The sequence below is a fragment of the Sarcophilus harrisii genome, chromosome 5, assembly GCF_902635505.1.
Source record: "Sarcophilus harrisii chromosome 5, mSarHar1.11, whole genome shotgun sequence".
NCBI classification, from domain to species: domain Eukaryota; kingdom Metazoa; phylum Chordata; class Mammalia; order Dasyuromorphia; family Dasyuridae; genus Sarcophilus; species Sarcophilus harrisii.
This window is the reverse complement of record NC_045430.1, coordinates 207,288,966-207,313,755: the sequence shown is the minus strand read 5'-3', so window position 1 is coordinate 207,313,755 and position 24,790 is coordinate 207,288,966. Positions and strand designations below refer to the sequence as shown.

General features: G+C 34.9%; 1 protein-coding gene across 3 annotated transcripts in view; it reads right to left on the bottom strand.

Annotated features, from left to right (window-relative positions):
- Positions 1–3,652: 3,652 nt before the first annotated feature.
- Positions 3,653–24,790, bottom strand: part of RNF32 (ring finger protein 32) — a 63,792-nt gene continuing 42,654 nt past the window's right edge. For all 3 annotated transcript variants that reach the window (XM_003771790.3, XM_012551173.2, XM_012551172.2), the window contains exons 8-9: positions 6,315–6,482; positions 3,653–3,957 (exon numbers count right to left, since the gene is read on the bottom strand). In XM_003771790.3, coding sequence (XP_003771838.1) covers positions 3,715–3,957; positions 6,315–6,482 — 411 coding nt within the window. In that variant the 3' untranslated portion in view covers positions 3,653–3,714. The remainder of the gene's footprint in view (positions 3,958–6,314; positions 6,483–24,790) is intronic.

Here is a 24,790-nt window from a genome sequence, read left to right as displayed (position 1 = left end):
CTTCCTTCACATCAGCTAGCACCATTAGAGAGTTTTTATATTAAGTCAAATCTACTTTCACCCATTAGACCTGGTTTTGTTTTTTGGAGCTACATAGAATAAGTTCAATCCATCTTTCACATAACCCTTTGAATATTTGAATGCAGTCTTCCAAGTCCCTGATACCATCAAGTTTCATTTTTTTTCCCTCCAAGCTTTTAATCTACACTATAGGCTTAGTTTATTTATTAAGACATGATTTAAAGGTTTTCTTATTAATGTAGTTGTTTTTCTTTTGCTCCAGATTGTCCTTGAACATGAAACTTGAATGTCCTATTCTTAAATATGACCTAACTCAAAATACAAAGGAAAAAAAAAACATTCCTTTGTTCTAGATACTGGATTCCCTCCCTCCCTCCCCAACATTCTTAGTGACTCATCCCCATAAGGTTGGTTCTTTTTGTGCCTTGTCCTTATTCCTGTGTAAAGCTCCAGGTTATTCTCTGAAAAAAAAACAAAAAAAAATACAAACCTTACATATGGTTCAATGGTACAGCATACAAAATGGGGATCCACTATGGAACAGTTCATTTCCTCCAGTGCAGAAACTGTGCAGGATATAAGAGATTAAAAGGTGCATCTGCACAAAATGCAAAAATTCTAAAATTCATTATGTTCTTCCACTTTAACCCTCTACCCCAAAAGGTAAAGACCCTTTATGGGCCCACAGAGCAGGCAAACCTTCATTGACCAGTACTTTATCATGAAGGCTTGGCAAAGCCCAGACCTCTTGTTCCACTTTGAAATAGTTTTGGATGTTTAGCTTCAGGTTCTTTTGGTTGGTGGGCTTCTCCAAAGAGCATGTAGTTAGAAAACTCGATTCGGGAGCTCACAGATCTTGAATTCAGGGATTTCTTATGTGGCAGCTCCCAAGATTCATCATCCACTTCTTAAATGATTGATGCTCATGAGAAAAAAAAACAAAGGCAGAAGGCCTAGGAACTCATGTTTGCCTGGATAAGCATGCTGTCTTCCGCTGCCAGGCCCTACTCTAAATTATCTTCAGTGCTGGTGAAGGGAGAGGAGTACCCTCCCTTGCCCTTGCCATACCCCAATCTGAGGAAGAGCCAAGAGTCCATTTCTCTGGAGCCAATCTTGAGGCAACTGCAGTCCCCAGAGACCAACCAGAACTCCCCATGCCATCTCAGAAAGGGGCTAATGCATTTGTCTAGCTTCATAGGAAGTGTCTTCTTCCAACAAAGGTCAGTATCTCATAAATTCATTGGAGATTCTCCTACTAATCAACACATCATAATTCTATTAATATGAGCCAATTGAATCAGTTTTTAGGAGGGGAATTAGTAACATTACTATTATAATCAATCAAAATCCCAGTTTTTTTCCCCTTAACTGCTAAGATTAAGAACTGATATTGATATAGTATCTAGGTTATGAAGTCTGAGCCTGATCCAACCTGAATTGGTTTAAGTGGTTCTCAGAGGGATTCAGAGAAAAAGAGATGGAAGAGCAGGGTTTGTTAATCTTCACAACTTTTTTGGAAGTTACTTCTTTGGCCTTAGCTAGTACAATAATTGATTTTTTTTCTTCCCTAAGCAGTGAAGAGGCTATCCCTGGGTCCCTGAGTCTCTGTGTTAGGTCTACTCTTTTTATCTCTTGAGTAATCTCATGTATTCCCATGGATTCTATTACCATTTGTATGCAAATGATTCTCAAATGTATTTGTTAAGTTCTAAATTCAGTGGGTGGCTAGATCTCTAACTGGATCACTCCATAATCATCCCAAACTCCCTTTATCCTAAACATAATTCATGATGTACTCTTCCCTATCCCTGAACCACTCTCCTCTCTCCCTGTTGGTTCCTGCTGCAAACTTATTTCTGTCAAGAGCATTATCGTTTTAACCAATAGTGTTCTTTTATAACCTTAGTCACCTTCAATTCTTTTGTCTCAAACCCTACTACCTAATCAGTTGCCAGTGCTTATTCTACCACAGCTTTGCTCACATGATGAATGAATCCCCCTGCTCACAGGCTACCTCTCTTTTTGTATCACTGAGACTATTGTACTAATTAGATTTTTGGTTTTCAGTCCACCTATCTGCCAAAATAAGATTTCCTTTCATTGTTTCATTTCCCTGCTTCAGAAGGTTCAAGGACCATGGTGCCTGTATGATAAAATACAAAATCAGCTTGACATTTAAAACTTACAATCTGCCTTCAGTCTACTTTTCCAGGCTAATTTCATACCACTTTCCTTAACATCCTTCGGTTTCAGGCAAACTGGCCTGTTTTCTCAAGATTATCATCAGTTCCTGCTTCTTGGATTCAGTAATAAGAGTGCCAGCCTGGAGTCAGGAAGATCTGAGTTCAAATTTGGCCATAGACACTTCCTCTGTGTCCCTGGGCAAGTCAGTCTTGTTTGCCTCAATTTCCTTATCTGTAAAATGAGCTAGAGAAGGAAATCTTTGTTAAAGAAACCCCAAAAAGGGTCATGGAGAGTTGGAAACCAAAAATAACATTAGGAACGTTATAAATTTTTATTTCTGAAGAAGCAAATTTCTTACCACATAAATGGCAGCCAAATTTGTGGAAGTAGAAGTGATATCCAGCTGTCATCTGCTGTGGCTCAGTCATATTATTATATCTCTACCAGGCAAGTTGTTTCTATTCTGCTTCTGTTCTAAAGGTTTGGTGGGGGCTCTGGCCTTGAGGTCGGGTTCCTACATAGGCATGCTGGAGTTACCAAGGGCGAATTGCCCCCAGCAGTTATTGTGCAGCACATAAATTCTTGAGTTCTCACAGAATGTCCTTGGCTTCCAGTTGCTCATGCCTTCTTTACAGAATTCTCTTTGACCCCAAAGAATGTTTGGGAGGGGAATTAAAAACTCCTCAGATTGGGAGGAGCTTGTCTTTTGATAATTGCCACAACAAAACAAATGACAGAGGATTTTTTTCTCTAGGTTGTCATCTGGACTCAACCAGCTTCCTTAAATATACTGAGACCCTTAGGATTCTGTCCTGAGGTAAACTCTCTCCAAGATCAGGACTTTCAGTATGGAAGTCCTGGGACATGGATGCTCGTCCACCACAGGTTTTGGTCTGCTAAAAAGCAAAACATCCTGCTGGAGCCCTGTTTGATCCAAAACGTATTTTCCTTTCTCTCTTTATTTCTTTAGAACCAATCAATCAGAAAGAGGAAAAGGAAAAAAATTGAGTTTGTTTGTATCCTGTTGTTTCAATCACATTGGATTCCAAATGACCCCACTTGGGGTTTTCTTGGCAAAGATGCTGGAGTGGTTTGCCATTTTCTCCTTTAATTCATTTTACTGATGAGGAAACTAAGGCAAACTTGATAAAGTGACTTGCTCAGGATCACACATCTAGTGAGTATCTGAGGCAGGATTTGATCTGAGATTGTGATGGAAAGCCATCTTGTTGCCTCTGTAACAACTATCTGAAATCTAATTTCTGAAAGGATGTGAAAGGTTGCTGACAGTTTAATGACTGGAAATTTCCATTGTCTAACTACTGAACTGAGACTAAAATTGATTTGAATTTCTAAAACAATGAATGCAGCCTTTATTTCTCTGATGATGAACAGTGACTACAGCTCAATCTTAAAATCTCTGGTCATTCTTTTAAAATCAAGACAATTTTTTTTCCTCAAAATTATGTAACTTTATTCTTGAGAACCACCATGGAATTTTATGTAAATTTAACATTGAAGGATTCTTTTTTGATAATAGGAGCGGCAGAGGGGACAAGTATATATTTCTCCCAAGGCAAAATCCTCCAAAGCCAGAAGACAAGTATGATGAAACATGTGTGAACAAGACAAGAGAACAGTCTCCCGGGAATGTTGAGTATAAATTTTTTCTAAGGGTGGATATTGAAGATGATTGCTCAAAGAGAGGGGTGTAAGGCAAATGGAACAGTCAAATATCTCTTGATGAAATGCCTGCAACACAAGAAAGTTTTTAAAAGATTGTTATTTGGGCAAAGATTTAAATAGTAGTGAAATATATCAAGAAATATCCTACCTGATAAGATCCATAAAGCATACTTCTCCAATATACATTATTACATCCTTAACAGTTTACAAAATACTGTTCTCACAACAAAACTCTGAGGGTTAATATATAGTGATGATTACAACTGGAAATTTCCATTGGCTAGCTACTCCTTTTTTGAAGTAAGTGATCCATGCTTAAATTTGAATACAACTTTTAAGAGAACTGAGACTAATATCTGTGGGCATATCTAAAAAGATGAATACTACCTAACAGCAATGGACAATTTGTATGATACACACTTAAGCAAAATCTCTGGCCATTCTTTTAAAATCAAAATAAAGTTTTTTTTTGTTTTGTTTTGTTTTTCAAAATGATGTATATAATTTTGAGTGTGTGAGTATGATAATGATCAAAATGTGGTTGTAAGGGTGTAAAACTGATCACAGGCTCATGGAAGAAATCTTAAGAGTCCATCTCGTCCAACCTCCATCATTTTACAGATGAGGAAAACTGAGGATCAGAATGTTAAAGTCATGGTGATTCCAGGCCTATTGTTAATACTCTATTGCTACGTGGGTCAGTAGATCAAATGTTGTTGATTGATCTCAAGGACTTGGGATCAAATCCTGACATAAACACTTATCTGTATGATAAACATTTAGCCTCTCTTTCCTCAATTTCCCCATTTGTAACATGAAGATAAATAGTAACTGTCTCCCAGAATTGTTGAGGATCAAATGAGATATTTGACAAGTGCTATAAATGCAAACTATTGTATCTACAACAATAATAAGAAAAATAGACTTAATTGTGCTATCTGTTTTTTTTTTTTTAATGGGAGGCATAAATAATCTACCACAGAGTTGTGACAAGTTGCTATGAAAAAGCTGATTGGTTCATACATTCAGAAGATGGAAATCCAGAGACAGAGTTGAGGGAGGAGAGTATTCCATAAGCAATGGGGATAGGTCAAAGTGCTGGGGAGTTAGGAGGTGGAATTTCTTGTTCCAGGAAGAGTAAGGAGGCCAGTACCATGGGGTGAAGATGATCTGTGGGGCAGGAGACGTGAGAAAAGTATAGCCATTGGGGCTGGGGCTGGCACAAGTAGGAAGGACCTGCTAGTCCAAGGACATTTGTCCTTTGGATGTGTTGGGTGGGTATTCTGCTTCTAAGATGGTGGGACTCCTATGGGGTTGGATGGATCATTCCCAACCTTTCTGAGGATGGGAGATTTGAGGACTTGTTTGGGTGTGAGTAATCACAGTTAGGAAAGCAGCTTGAGGGAGGGACAATAGATTTATCTTAGGAGCACAGATTGTTTCTATACTTTTTCTCTCATTTGCATAGATAACAGGAGAAACAATTAAAAACAAAAACTAAAACATCCTAGAGTTGTCTAGATATTTGGTAAATGGCTATTGCTTTGTGGTAGCATAGTCTGCAGAGATGAATATTTGGAAAATGTACTAAATAATCACCATGAGTTAATATGGAGTCTCTCACCAGGAAGAACTATTAAAGGAAAAAAAAATATCCAAGCCAAAAAGGCATGAGGTCCCACAGGGAAGATTTCTGATCGTTCCTTAGAACTTAAGGTTCCTGATCTTTCTGAACAAGCACAGCAGAATCTCAGCTGAGAAATGAAGGTTATTCTAGAGGCACCTAAGGTGAGGGATCAAGAAAGTGGGTGGAACCTGGAGTGTGAAAGTTAGAGAAAGCTACCTGAAGTAGTGGGGCTGGCCTGGAAATGTAATATGATAGATAGTTCCATTTTCTCCTTGAACTTTTTAATGGCAGCCTGAAACCATTTTCCTTAAAATCTGGGAAAAGCTTGCTTACATTTCTTTGTGTAAGTTTATATTGTCTTTACAAAATTGTCCATAGGCATAATTGCTAATTTAGATTTTAGGCTAGAATGCCATTGAAGTTAAAAGAAGGTAAAAAGAGATTTTACAATAAGGTTAAGGGATTTGCCAGATGTTATATAGCTAATAAGTATCTGAGGCCAGATTTGAACTCAAAAGAGACAAATTTTCCCAACTTCAGACCCCGTACTCTATCCACAGAGCCACCTAGTAGCCTATAGCTTCCTGCAGAATTTTTATAACAGGAAGCCCATTTGGGAAAGGAGTTAGTAGAAGGTAAGGAGTACAAATATGAATGGCTTACCACCCTGCCTCACAACTATTAGAGAAAGCATATCTTCTTCTCCCCTACAAAACCATGTTACTTTCTAACTGGTGTTTGTATAGTTAGGCATTTACTTCAATAGAACAAAAGACCAGTAACTTTCCAAACCAACCTGCATTTGTATTTTCTCCCAGTCATCTTCTGTAATTTCCTGATAACACCTTTTTTCAAACTGCTGAAGAATGCTTCTGTTTGTAGCTATGCAGTAATCAATTTCTGAAAAGAGCCCTTCTATGTTTATATCATATGAAGACACTATTCTGTTGCTGATTTCTGTGAACTAGGAAAGGAGGAAATCTTTATTAATTTTGAAATTTCTGATTAGTTTAAAGCAAACACAATGTTGAATTTGGTTTTGGTCAAGAATCAAACAATTTTGTAAGCTTGGTTGTTCTAATGGCTGTGGGACTTTTTAGATAAGTCATTTATTAAGTGTTTATATTATGTACCAGGCAATGTGCCAATAAGCACTGGGGATACAAATATAATAACAACAATAAAAATTTCATCAAAGAAAATGACAATTTATAAGACAAAACTAAAGCGGTTCTAGGGGTAAATTTATAGTTCTAAATGCTTTCATCAACAATAGAGAAAAATAAATCAATGAATTGTATGCAATTAAAAAAGAAACTTCAACAACAAAAAATTTCCTAACAAGATAATAAACCAGTAGAAATGCTTAAAGTCAAAGAAGAGCATTAATAAAACAAAGCAAAAAAGACCATTAAATTGATCAGTAAACATAAAAGCTTCTTTTTCTTTTGAAGGGGGAAATGAAATAGATTAAGATTAAGAGTTAGAAAATCTGCTTTTAGAAAGTGAGAGAAAAATAAAATTGTTCATATAAAAAATTAAAAAGGAGTACAGTTGAAGAGGAAACAAAGGAAATTATTAGAAATTGTTTTGGTCATTTATATATTAACAAAACTGAATTGAACTGAACTTAAAAGAGTCAAAAATATGAAATAGCTAGATTAGCAAAGGAAAAAATATACTATTTAAATACTCCAATATCATAAAAAGAAAATGAACAAGTCATGAGTGAATTCTAAAAGAAAAAAACTCTAGGACCATATGGATTCATAGTGAAATATATCAAATATTTGAAGAGTAATTAATTCTACTGATAGTAAACTATACTAATAAGAGAAAGCATTTATTAATTCTCTTGCTTGATACAAACATGGTTTTCATATATAAACTAGGGAGAAAAAGCAGAGCAAGAAGATTATAGATCTCCCAGGAATATGGATACAGACATTTTAAATAAAATATGAGCAACTAGGTTATGGCAATATATTACAAAAATAATATTGGCTTGTGTTTATACCAATATTTCAGGACTGGTTCAATATAAAGAAGACTAACAATGTAATTAATTATGTTAATAAATCATAAAACTAATACGATATCAATAGATGCTGAAAAAGCTTTTGGCAAAATCCAAATTATTCTACATTTCTATTATAACCTCTAGAGGAAGGTCACAAATAAACCTTTCTTTAATGCAGTACATAGCATTTTATTTAAATCCAAGAGATTTAATGGAGAAATGCTCCATGGAGTATTTGGACTTTGGAGAAATGAATCTTCCAATAAGATCAGGGATAAAGCAAAGATGCCTGTTATCACTATTCTATTTTAACATAGTGCTAGAATGGCCAGTGATAACTGAAAGAAAATACATTGAAAGGACAGGCATAAGCAAAGAGGAAACAAAATTATTAATATGAGAACCATAATCACCTAAAACTGAAAATACTGCACTCATTGGTGTACACAATGAATGCTGTGAAGTGATTACTTATATTTGAATTGGATATATGTAATACATCCAATTCACTATGTAATATATCCAATCAATATGTAATATTGAATTGAATATATGTAAAATATAGCAACTAATTCTAGCCCAATGCTAACATGCATTGCAAATATGAACAATGCAAACACTGTGGGATTCATTATTTGCCCTAATTGGGATCTACCTGTATAACATTTCTCAGCCTAAAGAAATCAAAGAAAAAGGAAAAAGATCTATAATGTACAAAAATATTTATAGCAACTCTGCTCAGTAGCCCAAATGTAGAAACTAAGGGAGTGTCTTCCTGTTGGGAAACACAAAATACAAACTGTAGTATATGAATGCAATACAATATTATTGTGCCATTAAGAAATAATGAAATGCAAAATATGAGAGCAAACTGAGAAAACTTCTATGATGCAGTGTGAAGTAAAAACCAGAATTAATGGTAACATTATACAGAAAAATCAATTTTGAGAGACTTTAGAATTGGTATGAATGCAATCATAAATTATGTGTCCAAAAGAATGATAATGAAATATTCCATTCACTTCCTGCCAGAGAGGAAATAAAATGCAGAAAGGAAAATACATTTTCAGACATGGCTAATGTGGGAATTTATTTTTCAGGACTATGCAACTATATATTTAAGGATTTGTTTTTTATTTGCTTAATGGGGGAAGGATAGTGAGAGGGACAGATGAATGATATAAATACTTGTTACTTAAAAAGGAAATGAAATCAAAGTGTTCTTTCTTCCTTTCTTTCCTTTTCTCTTTTTTTCCTCCCTTTCTCCCTTCTTCTCTCCCTCCCTTTCTCTTCCTTCCTATATTCCCTCTTTGTTCCTTCCTTCTTCCTCTCTTCCAGGGTCACACAATAAGTGTCTGAGCTGGATTTGAACTCAGCAATTCTTGATTCTAGGCCAACACTGTGCCACCAGCAGCCTCCAAATAGGAGATGAGGTCATCAGGAGCATTAGGAGAAAGGGTACCATGAGAATCTAGAGAGAAGAAAAGATTTGGAACAAACACTGTGATGAATGGGAGAGCTTAGTGATGAAAGAGTAGGATTGTCTTCCTTCAGAGAGGGTCTAGTTGAGATTACACATTTGTAGTAAATTAGTTGATAGTTTTATGACTTCCAAATCTATTGAATTTTCCATAAATTCCTTAAATAGTGAAGGAAGGAGATGGTGGGAGTAGAGGGTTGGGGTTTGGCCAAGCTTGATCAACAATGTGACAAGGGAGAGCAAAACAGTCTAGATTGCACTGATGTGCTGAGAGGATAGCCAGAGTTTGCACAGGGAGTTGGGAAAGTCCTGAGGGATGAAGAAGGGAACTGGGATCGTAGGGGAAAAGAGTGTGTGTGTGGAGGATGATGGTGATGGCACAAGACAAAAAGATGGAATCCTAAATCATTTTGGTCAGATAAAAAAATCTTGGAGATGTCGAACATAGAATTTGAGGCAATGGCAAGATCAAAGGGTATCACTGTTCCTATGCGAAGTTGAGATGGTCACAGACATTGAGTGGCCTGAAGTTAGGATGTTTGACTGAACATCAGCAAAGGGATGGAAGTCTCCTACTGTAAGGACAGAACGTGGAGAGGAGGGGAGACTTGAATAAGTTCCTGGGCTCACTGAGGAAGGGAGGAAGAATGCTCTGGCAGTTGGTCAGTAACTATCACTGGAATCTGCCTTGGGTGATATGTTTGGATGGCACAAGTATCCAGAGAGGAGGCTTTGCTAAGGAATGGCAGTTTTACAAATGAGGAAATGGAGGATCAGAGAAATTAAATGAATTGTTCATAGTCACATAACTTGACTCTACATTGTGCTGCTTGTACATTGCCTCTTAGCAGATACCTGTTTTAAGATCTGTCTAGTAATTTTATTGCAAAATTAAACTTTCTAAATCTTTACTGGTGAATCACTATAAAGTGTGATGTATCGATGTAATGAGATACTACAGGGACAGGCTAAGTGATCACCATCACTTCTTTATGATCTCATCAGTTTGAGTGTTCCTCCCTTCCACAGATACAGCTACATAACTTCCCGTCTTTGTCCAAACATTCACCCAACTTGCTGAAGACCTTCCTCTAGGTGTTTTAATATTTCATAGATAACATTAACATCTAGTTCGGTTTCTCTAATAATGTACCAATTGAGTGATTGGTGGACAGATGACATGTATCCACAGTTAACTTAATGCTTATAGACGATGTAAAATTATGTGCTGCTTCTTTGCTACTTTTTTGGGTTATTGCTCAGGACTGAGGATCATTTAGAATTTTTATCTGTTTCAGGAGCTGACATGGGCAAATTGAAAATAACAGGAATATAAAGATTTTTAGAAAGATGTAAAATTGTGTTAGACAAAATAAAATGTGCAGAACTGTACATGTACTGACTGACTACATAAAAGGAAAAATGAAGCTCATCTGGGTAGACAAAAAATGATAAAGGAATAGAGAGGGAATAACTAATAAAATGTTTTGGATTTACCCATATAAAATTAATTTTTAAGTTTAAAAAGTTATAATTAGTTTGGTTCTTTAAAAATAAGTGCATAATAAATTAATATTTTTAAAGTTCCCTAAGAGGGAGGAAAAATACAGATAAATATAATAAATTTTTTTCCAATTCAGTTATCCATTATAATGATCTATGTTATGTCCTTGCATCTTGAATTTCCAGTAAAGCAGTTCTCCAAGGGGCTTTTAAAATCTCATCATTCTAGTAGGCATAATGTTAGAGAGAATTAACTAAGAAAGAGGAATTTTGAGAGGCAGTGTGTTGCAACCAGAAAATTGAGGTTCCAGTTGGTCTTTGTTATTTACCAGACCATAGTTAACATCACTAAATTTCAGTTTCCTTAATTGTTAAATGGCAGATACCTGTGACTGTGAATCTCCATTCAGATTACAAATGTAAAGAACTTTGTAACTCTAAAGTTTAGGATTTTATTAGGAATCAATGTGAAATAAACATCTTGGGTTTTGGTGCCAAATGATGTCTTTGGAGGAGGGGAGTTTTATACATGTCTTCTTTCTTTTTTTTTAAATCAAAGTTAAAAAAGCAAGAAAAAGGACTAGAATTTTTCTCAGAATCCTTAAATAGAAAGGAATAGCAATAGTAACAGTTACATGGATAGTGAGAAAAAAACCAAACCAACAGCTCTGTGATGTCTTAAGTTTGCTCAGAAATTATTAAATACAGTATTTAATTTTTTATGTTAAATTTTTTGTTTATATTTTTATGACTCATATTTCCCATTATCTTCTTATTCTTTCCTAGAGGCTATCTAATTTAACCATCTTATTTTATGAATGTCTCAGAATTCCATCCTTTATTTCAAGGTGGGGAAAAACCCACAAACCCGTTTAGCAAAAGCAGTTTACAAGGCTGACATTATAGACGGTGTTCAGTCCCCCACAATTCCCCACTTCTATAAAGAAGGGAGAAGGGGTGCATTCCTATATCTCTTACTTTGTGGTCAAGCTTCATCATTATAACTTCCTAACATTCAGTTTTAATTATTTTGTTATTGTTTTTTCATTTACATTGTTGTTGTCACTGTGTATATTGTTTTCCTGGTTTTCATTTTGCAAAGTCTTCCTGTACTTCTCTGTATTCATCATATCTTATCAAGAATATGACATTGTATTCATGTACCACAATTTATTAGCCATTCCCCAGTCTAAGGTTATCCACTTTGCTTTCTGATTCTTTGTTTTATACCATATAGAAGTATGGTGTATACGGGGATCTCTCTCTTTATCACTACACTCTTTGAGGTATGTTCCTAGCAATAGGATCTGCCCAACATGTTAAAAAGGCATCTTTCCCATGTATGTTTTAGGAGACATTTTTGATTCAAAAAAGACTTGGAAAAGCATATCAATCTCTTAAGTATTGTTTGAAGACTTACTCTTTGGAATATATAGAGTATTTGGAAGAACACAATACCTTAGCTTGGTGGCAGCATACCTAAAATTGCGGGGACAGCTTTTTAAGAGAAGTCAACATAGCTATGTAAGAAATAAAATTTTAAGAACTAGGTTTATGAAGTAACAATATTGTCACAAATTATTATGAAAATTTTAGAAAAGGAGATATCAGCATGGATTTGACAAAAGAGGTCCATCTTGAACTACCTCCTCCTTTGTCTAACTTCCTCTACCCGATGATTGTGTGGCATGTACCAAGTTCCCTTAAAACTGTGGCCCCCTTCCTCAGAAGGCACTCCATCCTTACTCAGTTTTGTCTCATTAAATTTATTCCATTGTTTTAGTTTAGAAATTTCTTTTGGGATTACAATTATGCCATATAATGTATTGGATACTTTTCTCAGTTTTGTGTCCTCTGCAAATGTGATAAGCACAGATGTGCCTTTTTTCTGTTATTAATAAAATGTTGAAAAGAAAAAGTCTAAGCCCAAATTGCTGGATCACTCTGCTTCAGATATTACTCCAGGCTAATTTTGCCCTGAATTCTATGCATGACTTCAGACAAACCACTTCAACTCTTTGAAGTGATCTGAACTAGGGGATCATTAAGATGCCTTCTAACTCTTAGGTTCCTGCCCTTATTTCTCCTTTCTGCCAGCCAAGTACCTACACATCCTTCAGAGCTCTGTTCAAATACTACCTCTTTTATGAAGATTTTCAAGACAGGAAGCACTCATACCCGAGTTAACAAGTATTTATTCTTTATTATGCACCAGGTCCTATGCTAAGTTATAGTTGTTTGTCCTTCATTCTCGAAGAGGATCACAGCATCAGGGAGGTAATGCCATGACATGCAAGTGAGTTGGGTTTAAGTGAGGGAAGGCTGTGCAGAGCCACCTGACTCACTTTCCCCTCCAGAGTCAACTGGGTCCAGTGGCAAGATCAGGGTGACTGGAGATGGCCCTGGATGCAATGGAAAACATTGGTCTTTTTTTCACAGGGCTAAGTGCTGAGTGTTTGGTGGATAAAAAGCCAAAATAATCCTTGCCCTTAAGGCAATTACATGGGAGAGACAACAGGTAAATAACTAGATGAAAGGTGATGTAAGGGGAAAGTACCAATGGGCTAATTTTTATTGTTGTTTTTTGGGAAAGGTCTCTCAGAAGACAAGATTTGAGCAGAAGGGAAGCTAAGAAATAGAGGTAAAGGGTAGAGTATTCTAAGTGTGGGAGGAAACCAATGGAAAGACAGAAAAGAGATATGTCATATTTAAGGAAAGTGTTGCTGAAAAGTTAAGAAGGGGTCAGGTTATGAAGAGCATTAACTTTATATTTGGTTTTGGGGATCAAGGAGCAGTTACCAGAACTCATTGGGAAAAAGCTGAAAGATAAGACTGAAATGGGGGGAGATTTGAGGCAGAGACCCCAATGAGAAGACTACTGCACTAAAATAGGCAAGAGGAATTGAGAGGCTGAATTAAGGTGATGCCTGTGTGAATAAAGAGAAGTGAATGTAAATAAGCATATTATGATGGCAAAAAAGACAAGATTTGGCAACTAATTGGCTATGTGGGATGATTACAAATGAGAGGTTAATGATGAGGATTATGGTGTAATCCTTAACTGTAAGGAGGAAAGTCAGAAAGCAAGAGGATTTGGTGGAAAGACAACAAGCTCTGTTTGGGATATGTGGAATTTAAGATGTTTATAGAGTATCCAGAACCAGATATTTATTTAAAAGACATGATTGAGAGAGAGATGGTGACTGGACATGTAAATCTGGGAATCATCTAATATGAAGAGTAATTGAACCCAAAGAAGGTAGGACGGAGGAAAGTAGGTGGCTTAGTATAGGACTCTAGAGTATACCCCACAATTAGTTGATTATGAATGAATTGTAGGAAGAACTAGCAAAGAAGTGAGACAGAGAAGTCAGAGAAACAGGAGGAGAAAGAACCAGCAAGAGCAGTGTCTAAAGTGCCTCCAGGAGGAAGAAGAGCAAAGAGCTGAGGAGGAGTATGGAGAAAGGACCACAGAACTTTTGTGGCATCCTGTATCTGGTATAGTTACTGTGTCCCGTCTTTGGCTCGTCTCCCCAAGCAGACAGTAAATAAGCAACTAAAGAGCTAGTCAGGTTTTCTGCACCACTCTACCCCCTTCAGAATTAGCATTACGCTTCACACATAGTAGGTGGTCAATAATTATTGATTTGATTTGAAGAGGGAACTGATTTAAATTGCAGAATAGTTCCTAGATATATAGTTGTAAGATTTTGGAAGATATCAAGATGAGGTCTGAATTTTCTTTTTTAATGTTTTAAAGAATAGGGTAGAATATGATAAAGTCCAAACAATCAAGATTTCAAGCAATCTAAAGGGTATTCAAAGACACATAGTGGATCTAAGTCAGTGTAGCATATTATTGACGATGACTTGTATGTAACTAAGGGCATAAAAATATCACATCTGATCAGAAAAATAATGTGGGCTAGTCATTTAGTAAAAATAAGATTTAATAAATAAGCAGCTGGAATACCATTGGTATCCATAGAAAGTTAGAAGTCTTAAAAGGAAATCTATAGAAAGCCTTTACTGAGGGCAGGGATTAATTTTATCTTTGTGGATACACATGTTTATTGAACCAATTGAAAAAATATATAACTAAATTATTTAAGCACATCTTCTAAGGAGAACTTATAGGTAGCAATGGACAATAATTACATAGGATAAGATGACATGAATGAAATTGAAAATTGCACCATTTGGGAAAAATAATCCTCAAGGATGAGATCATAGATTCAATGAAGTATTTAAAGAACAAGGTAAAAAGCTTTATTTTCATGATTCTCAAGGTCACTTCCAGAACTATGATTAAATGATAACATAATCTATTAAGTGGCTAAGTAACATTTTATAGTATATTACCTCTTTTACAAATTTTTACCACACATTACCTAAAATGTATAATATTTCCACTTGAAAAGTGAATTAACTTGTAAAGGATCAAATAATAATAAAGCCAGTATTTATTTATATAGTGTTTTAAGATTTTCAAAGCACTATATATCTGTTATCTCACTGGTCCTCACAAGGACATTTGGAGATGCTATTATCATACCCAGTTTATAGTTGAGGAAACTCTTTGACATGCCTAGGATCTCACAGCAAATCTCTGAGGATTTAAATTGAGGTGTTCTAGATTCCAGGTCCAGTGTTTTTGCCTAGTCCCTCTCTCACTCCAAGTTCTGTCTCAGTATATATTTATTTCTTCCTCATTAAGTGCACGATTTTAGGCATTATTGGGCGTCGGGAGGAATGTGGAATGTGTATGTGGTGGGGGTTTCTGGGGGGGAAGGGAAGAGTGCCCAGAGGAATCAGTCTGTCAAATCCTGTTGTTTAATTTTTTCCTTTTATTATTTCACTAAATAATTGTATTTAGATTATTTCTGGTAATTTGAGAAGCAGAATCACTTAAAAAATTCTACTTGATTTAGTAAAGAGTAATGCTTAAAATAATTTGATTCAACAGAAACATCTTAAAAGAAAGTAAGTTTAAAAAAAGAAAGTACTTGCTTTAAGTATGTGTTTTTCTTTGTGTACATTTGTGTATATATCTGAAATATATGATTTAGTTAAGCAATTAAGACATTGGACTATTAATATATGAAACAATTATCAATCATTTACAACTAACAGACCAGATACACATTAAAAAAAAAAAATTATCCTAACAAAAGCACCCAGGTGAACTTTGTCTACCAAGAAGACCTTTTAAAGTGATCCATCTTAATGTCAGCAAATTGCTTACTAATGTGTTGACTTATGGAAACTCTCAAACGTAAAATGAAAAGGCTGGAATTTAGAGCATATCAATGAATCAGTTGATAAGCTTTTACTGGTTTAATATCCTCCTAATCTTGCTGCTTGGAGCCACTTCAAGTTAGCAACAGAATGTTTGCCATCTCCCTGTGATAAAGGAAGTCAAAGGACTAAACAAACTTCAAGACCATTACTCTGTTTGGTGAGATTTAAATGAAAATTGTCGAAGAAATCACATGTGGGCCTTGTGGGGAAGAAAGGGGGAACCTAAAGTCAACCATAGCATCTTACAAATTACTCACCTAACTTCTTAAACAATGGTCAGCATTTTTAGCTAAGGTGGAGATAATGTAATGCATTTGAAAAGATTTAATTGCAGCAATAAAAGACCATACCTCAATCAAATGACAAATGCAAGCAAGGTTTCTAGATAAGGATCAAAGAAATTCAAGGACCAAACACACTACATTCTAGGCAACACTTAGAGCTTTTAGTACACATTGGTGATAGATATTAGTATAACATGGTTTCAGTGACCTTTCCAAACTGCTTTGATCTAAATTAGTAAGAACTTGAATGAATTAGTGTAGGAGAGACTACTGTATCAGACAACTTACTACTCTAGCAAGCATATTTCTGACTGGAATTCTATTAAGCATATTAAATCTCAACATGTGACCTCTGTGTTGCTACAATTTATTATTCATTCATATTCAAAATATCATTAGTGTTATTTTGCCACAAGATTTCAATATATTCTACAGGAATCAGCACTCTACTTTTTTGAATTGTATCACGAGTAGGTTTTGTTAAGACTATAATAGTGACATTTAAGAGCACAGCCAATTTTATACCACTAATTATGAAAAATGATTTTTTCACTATTATTCATATACTTCAAGGAGGTAAAAGGTCCCATATATATACCAAAATATTCATAGTCCCTTTAGTTGGTATCAGAAGATTGGAAACAAAGTGGGTGACCATTAATTAGGGCTGAAAAACTATGGTTTATTAACAGAATGGAATATTGTGTTAAAAGAAAGATAAAGATGAATTCAGAGAAACATTGGTAATACTTGAGTGGCTTGATGCAAAGTGAAGCAAGCAGAACCAGGAGAACAATAAATAATGATTATAATAACTTAAAGAAAAATAATACTAAAGGGCATTTTAAATGAGATTAGTTGCAATGATTAGGTCCCAGAGAATAGACAGAAAACATACATCTTTTCCTTTAATATTTCTTTCTATTAGAAAAAAAAAAAAATGACAGGTTTCCTTTACTGTTTTTTTCTGGTTGTAAGAAAAACTTTAATGAAGGAAGAATATATAAGGAAATCACTATGGTTGTAAAAGCCATCAGTAAAATAGAAGAACAAGAACAAAAACAAAACAACTCTCACTATCCAGGTCATTTCTATTTGTGGAAATATGATACATATATGAAAACTAAAAGTGAGGAAAAACTTAAAAGTACAGATAGGGATGAAATTAAGCCTTAGGAAGCTACATTTTGAACTAATCCACAGAACACACACAAACCTTTTGATCAAATCTTGAAACTTTAAACAGTTAAGGACTATTTCCTAAATGATTTAATATGCTTAAAAGGCTAATTCTCTGTCATTCATTACCTATCTCTTGGAATCACAAAATTTGAGAATTTCACTTGTTGGGAGATATGACCAAAGGGATTCTTCAGCAGGTTCAATTGGATAGCCCTCAGGGTCTATTCTAGTTCTTAATGAGTCTATGATAATCTCCTTGAAGGCAGGGACTATTTTACTTTTTTTTATGTTATCCCAGGGGTCCATCTTCAGTCATCCTGATCTCTATCTTGCCACTGGACTCAAATAGCTCTGGAGGAGAGAGTAAAATTGATGACTTTGCACACCTTTCCTTCTCTCAAGATCAATATAACATTGTCAAAGAAATCCCATGTGGGCCGTGTGGGGAAGAGAGGGGGAACCTTATGTCATGGGCAATGAGAATGAAGGACAAATTGTTAATATTTTGACTTTTCCCTGAAGTTCTGTTGGGCACATGACAAATGTTTTGCATTTCTTTTCTGTTTTCCATTTTTCTTATTCTCTTTTTAAAAATTAAATAAATTACATAAAAGAAGGGGGGGTGGGAAGAGAATGAATGACAAAGAAAAAACAATTGGATCCCAGTGCTTAGCATAGTGTTTGGCAAATATCAGGCTCTTAATAAATGCTTGTTAATGGAGTTAGTCCAATTGCATCAATTCACCTATAGTTCACTGAAGTCCTAGGGGGAAACACCCCAATGTTAAAGTAGTCAGGTTAGTGTTTGAATCTAGGTTCTTTGATTTCAGTTATAATGTTCTTTTTACTTTAAGATTCTGTCTTGGGACACTTAGATGGCGCAGTGGATAGAGCACCAACCCTGCAGTCAGGAGGCCTGGAGTTTCAACTCTGGCCTCAGATACTTAACACTTGCCAGCTGTCTGGGCAAGCCACCAACCCCAACTGCTTCACCAAATAAAAATGAATAGAAAGATTCAACCTCATTTACCTTTCCTTATGTGAGGGACCATATTTGATGTAAACTCCTATTATGTTGTTTTACTTGGATAACTATTAAGCTAACTATTGAAAAGCTCTAAAAACTCTCTAACGATTAGGTAATTTTAGTTGGGGAATGTAGTGGTGAATACATACTGTCAAAAGGCAAAATTGGAATGGGCAGGCCAATAAAGGAAAAAAAAAACCTGTTATATTTGGAATGTTAGTAATCACTCCATCACAATTGAAACAAATTAAAACTCTACAGCATGATGTTATTTTCCTTTTAGCTTTCAGCCTAGTTTTTAAAAGTGAATGGGCCATTGGGTAAGTAATTTCCTAAACCTAATTTTAATCTCAGGGGCTGTGCTCTATGCTTTACGTTCTAATTTTATACTTATATTTAGTGCAAATATTCATTTCAGAAAACCTTTTTGAAATGTATACTTTAAACTGAAATGAGCAACTGTATTCTGAGTTGGAATTGACTTTGTATATTTAATTCAACAAAAATTTATTAAGGTTTATTATAGGCAAGATGTGCTAAAGAGTGAGAGTAGAGGGTAAGGAATCCAGAAAAAGTAGGATCTCTTCCCCTTAGGAGTTAACAATGTAACTGAGGAGATGAGGGAGGTAAACTTAAAACTATAATGTAAAACAATCATCATCATTAATATCATAATTCACATAATACCTAATATATTCCAGGTACTATGTAAAGTACTTTACAAATATAATCTTATTTGATTTTCATAATATTGCTGGCAGGTAGGTGCTATTATACCCTTTTAGCAGTTGAGGAAACTGAGGCAAATAGGTTATTTAAAATTAAATTATTTAGTACAGTTGATTTTTAATACTTTTTCACTAGCCCTTCCTTTAATATAGTTTTTATTGCATTATGGTCATTGAAGGAAGTGTATAATTTTTTTCTGCATTTGTGTATGAGGTTTTAAAGTTTTTATAAAGGTACCATGTGCAGCTAGTATGGATTTTTTCCCATTTCTATTCAATAATTGCCAGCATAACTAATTTTTCTGAAATTCCATTCAGGCTCCTAACTTCTATCTTGTTTATTTTTGGTTAGATTTCTTTAGGACTGCCTCATGGTAGTAAATTGAGTTCTCCCACTATTGTAGTTTTACTATTTATTTTTTCTCATAATTTATTTAGTTTTTATGCAGATTTTTAGAAGTTGTTTCAAGTATGTTTTTCTTTTTTTTATAAGGCTTTTTATTTTCAAAACACATGCACAGATAGTTTTCAACATTAACCCTTGCAAAACCTTGTATTCCAATTTTTTTCTCCCTTCCTTTCCCCACCACCTTCTCTAGATGGCAAGTAATCTATGTTAAACATGTGCAATTCTTCTATACTTATTTCCACAATTATCATGCTGCACAAGAAAAATCAGATAAAAAAGGAAAAAAAATGAGAAATAAAACAAAATGCAAGCAAACAACAACAACAACAAATATTGAAAATACTATGTTGTGATCCACCTTCAATCTTCTGGGTAAGATGCCTCTCTCCATCACAAGCCCATTGGAACTGGCCTGAATCACCTTTCTGATAAAGAGAGCCACAACTGCCAGAATTGATCATCATACATCATATAATCTTGCTTTTGCTGTGTAGAATATTCTGGTTCTGCTCAGTCAGCATCAGTTCATTTAAGTCTCTCCAGGCCTCTCTGACATCATCCTGCTGGTCATTTCTTATAGAACAATAATACTCCATAGCATTCATATACAATAACTTATTTAGTCATTCTACAATTGATGGTTATCCACTCATATTCTAGTTCCTTGCCATTACCTTTTCCCTTTTTTATGATCTCAATAAAGACTTCAACTGTATTTCTTGTGAATAACATTTGATTAGAGCTTTCTTTAAGCTTTCTTTCTGTAATTCTGTAAATTCTTTCTGTAAATCTCTTCTGTTTATGGGTGAATTAATCCCATTCACATTCATAATTTTAATAGTTCCCATGCACTAGTATTTATTTTCCTCCATCCTATTTTCTTTCTTTTGTACTGTTTACTCCCTATTTATTTCAAGTTGTTACCATTGCTTTTCTCTTCCCCTCCAAACACCCCTCTTTTTAATTTCTTCACTATCCTTTCTACAAGTTTAAGATTTATTTTGCTTATATTTAATCATTTCCTGAAACTATCCTCCCTTTTATTGTCCCTTTTTCTCTCTTCTTATTCCTATCTCTTTGTTAAAATATTTTATGAAATTAAACTATAAGTGTATAGAGATACCTTTTTCTGGTCAATTTAGATGAAAGTAAAGTTCAAAGGAATCTTTGAAAAATGTTTTAAAAATGTTCTCGGGCAGCTAGGGGGCACAATGGATATAGCACTAGCCCTGAAGTCAGGAGGACCTGAGTTCAAATCTGGCCTCAGACAATTAATACTTCCTAATTGTGTGACCCTGTGCAAGTCACTTAATCCCAATTGTCTCACCAATTAAAAAAAAAAGTTCTCCCTACTCTTTCATTTTACATATAGTTACTTGCCATCAATAACTATAGTCCAATCCAATCATGTATGTTAACGAGTTTCTCCACCTTTTGTCTCATTCTTCCCTGACATAACTTTTTCCTTTCCCCTTCATTTCCTCTTTTATATATTTGTTGGTAGAGTCAATCAATGGATACAACCATTTTGGAAAGCAACTTGGAATCATACACAAAGTATTATTAAATAATAGATGTTCCTTTGAGTCAACTACACCACTGCCATGCCTAGAGCTCTCCTTCTCCCCAAAAGATGAAAGGAATAGAAAAAAGTACTAGATTTATAATAATATCTATAGCAATTATTTTTATGGCGACAAAATCTGGAAACTAAAGGGATGACCATCTTCTGAAGAATGGCTGAATAAATTGTGGTATATGAATGTCATAGACTAGTACTATAATATAAAAATGAGGAATAGATGATTTTCAAAAAGACATGGACTTAAGTAAATCGATTCAGAGTGAAGTAAACAGAAGAAACAAGAAAAATTAATACCAGAATCTCATTATTTTTTTTCAAAAAAAGGAATTTTGAAGACATATTGATGAAGAATGCAATAAAGAGCTAGAGCAATTTGTACAATAACAATATAAAGACAAATAACTTTGAAGGCTCTAAGAACTATGATGAATACAACCCACAATTATAAAGGACCGATGATAAAACATACTGCTTTCTGACAAAGAGTTGATTGATTGAGGATGCAGAAGGTAACATACATTTCTAGATACAATCAATGAAGAAATTTCAATTTGGTTGGAGAGTAGGAGAGAGTGAAAAAAGATTTCTGTTAATTTCTTTAATAGAGAGACAGAGGATGATATGGATATTGGATGTTGCATGTACTATTCTATGATGTCACCATATTATTAATTCTGCTTATCCCTTTCCACCTCCTCTTTAGGAATTCTCTCTCCTCCATCTTCCTCCCATCTCCCACCACAGAACATAAACTCTCAAGAGCAGAGATTGTCTTTCTTACTTCCTTGTATTATATTTGTGTGTCCTCTTAGCTCAATGCTTGACAGACTTTACCTGTCTGTCTACATTAGGAAGCCAAGCAGGACAGGGATATATGTATTTGAAATCATTTGTAAGCACAGAATAGAAATGTTCTATTATTATTATCTATTATTATTAGCAGGTGGAGAAATTAAGAGAAATTATGAAGGAATTTTTTTACTCAATAGATGTGGCTGATGAGAGAGAAGTTCAAAATAATTTTGAAATTATGGACTTGGGTAACTGGGGAGGATAATGCAGAAGGGCAGATTTTGAAGATAAGTTTAGCTAAATCCTATTTTGGGGCATATTGAGCTTTAATACCAAGGAGATCTTCATGTTGACATGTCAGGATTATCTTGATTATCAGATTTTTAAAAATTGCTGGAGTCTTAAATAAAAAAATCTATGTGTATCCATGTACATCTATATCTATAGATATCTAAAAGAAAACAGTTAATTTAAGCATGCTATTCATAGTGATCCTCACATAGATTTAGTTTGGTATCAGTGTTAAAATACTATAGCTTTCCTTAGAATAATTATCTTCTAAGTATTTTATAAACTTATAATCTAAAATATGATTTTAAACTAAATTAGAAAATTTAAGACTTTTATAGAAGTTCACATTTTTGAGTGATGACTAATTTCTTTATAGATCTAATCATAATACCTGATCATCCTTGCTATAAGGCAGCTAGTGGCAGCATGGGGCCTGGAGTCCAGAAGATCTCACTTGGTCCCAGACACTAGTTCTGTGACCTTGGGCAAGCTACTTTTTGTCTCACTTTCCTCATCAGCAAGATGGAAATAATCATAGCATTTACTTCCCCAGGGATCTTGTGAGGATCAAATAAGGTAATTGATTATAAAGTTCTTAGCACTATGCAATAAGCACAGTGCTATATGTAAATTATTATTTATAGCTGTTATGGTTTTTCTTATTATCATTAACTTATTCATTTTTGTTATTAAGTTGATCTAGTTTTAAAATATCGCTTGATATTTATTCTACTCCCTCTCAAGACTAAATTGAAGTAACTTTGTCTTTAAATCAAAAACACAAGAAAATATATCATCACAACATGAAAGTTTATTATCAAACATATTTGTTACTGGTTATTTTGAACAGGAATTAAGATACCCTTTTGTCTTGTCAACAAAGACAATATAAAATAACCTTTCTTTTTTCCCCTAAAAACTAGCCCTTTTAATTATACTGCAATCAAAACCATTAGGTAAGTCTTACACAATAGAGCTAGATCCTGATTATTATGAATAATCTGAAATGGTTGCTCACATTAGAATTCAAAGTATTTGAAGTTATTATTATGTAAAATATCATAATTGGAAATACCTCATGGAAATATGCAGTGCCAGTTGGAATAATGCAACCATTTTTCAGCAAATTTATCATTTGTACTAATCAAGACTTGCCTGTATTTTCGAGGTTTATTTAATAGGAAGTTTGAGCCAATGATAGCTTTCATAACTTTCTATTTAACTGAACCTGCTTCCTATTCTATATTTTGTATAATATTAAACATGAGTTATTTATTAGGCACAAAATGAATAGTACTACTGTACACACTCAAGGAGTACAAAGTAAAGATTAAAATGGCTCTCTGCTCTTAAAAGGTTATCTGACTAATGGGGGATGAAAACTACCACAAATATAGATCAAGAGTAGGTCAGAAATGTTATCCTGAGTGTGAAAATTGTGTTAATTGTTAATGATTAGAACTTCTGGAGGCAGTGGTCCTAAATTACAATTTAAAAGAAATGGGGGCTTGTTTGATGGATGGGAGAAAGAACATATTTTGTGAATATGGTTACAGCAAAGGCTTCAAGATATGGAAACTGACCACTTAAGCGTATTTATTAAAGCCTACTATGTACAAAGAATTGTGCTAGACACTGGGGAAACAAAGACAAAATTAAAAAAAAAATCCATCTCTGCTTAAGAAGCTCACTTTTCCTGTTGCTTATAACATGCAAACAAGTAAATATAAAGTATGCACAAAGTAAAAGCAATTTCTAGAAAAAGCTGGATAGGTTTTGAAGGAGCCAGGGAAATGAGGTGGCCATAGGGATTTTCTTTTGGTGTCAATGTTCACAATGTTTTTGAGGAGGGATTTAGGTGGGAAGTCTCTAAGAAGATAAGTAGTTCATTTATAAGATTACAGAAAAAACAAAAATGAAAGGGGCAACATCTTAGAGAATATTGCAGCTAGAACTTCTCAACTTTATCCCGAGGTTTTATTACTTATGGTGCGTGTCAATATGCAATCATAATGTCATGAGACTTTTGAGAGAACCAGGTTTATTACAAGAGAAATGAATAGGAAACGAAATGAACCCAAAGGGTTCCCAATCTTTACAAAAGTTTACATTTTTATAATATCAGGACAAAAAGGGGAGGGGATATCATGAAAGGTTGTGACATGAGAGGGAGACTGGGGCCACAAAGTTGTTGGGGAAAAAAAAGGAGACCCTATCTCTGGGGAGGAGCATGGTGAAGGCAAAAATCGTATTCTTTTCTCTGAAGAACTGCTAGACTAGGAAGATAGAGGGTCTGTTTATCTGCAAAGGACCCCAGCTGCATAAGCATTATCCTGGCCTGGCACAGACTGGCTGGCGCCTGGCCTTGCCTCCCAAGGACACCCTAGGAGTCCAGTGTGGGGTGCAACAACAAATTATGTCAGCTCAGAGGGATCTTTGTCCTTGACGTTCAGAGCCTCCCAATAAGACAGGTTCAGGGGAGTAGTGGAAAGTGCCAGTACTATGGAGGAGAGAGGACCCGGGTTTGAATCCTAGCTGGAACACTTCTTACTTGTGCAACCTCAAGTCGGTCTATAAAATGAGTAGCTTGGATTCCAGAACTCAAAGTCCTTCGCATCTCAAATTCCTTTGCTGGGAAGCTCAGTGAGATGGGAAATACCCACCATCATT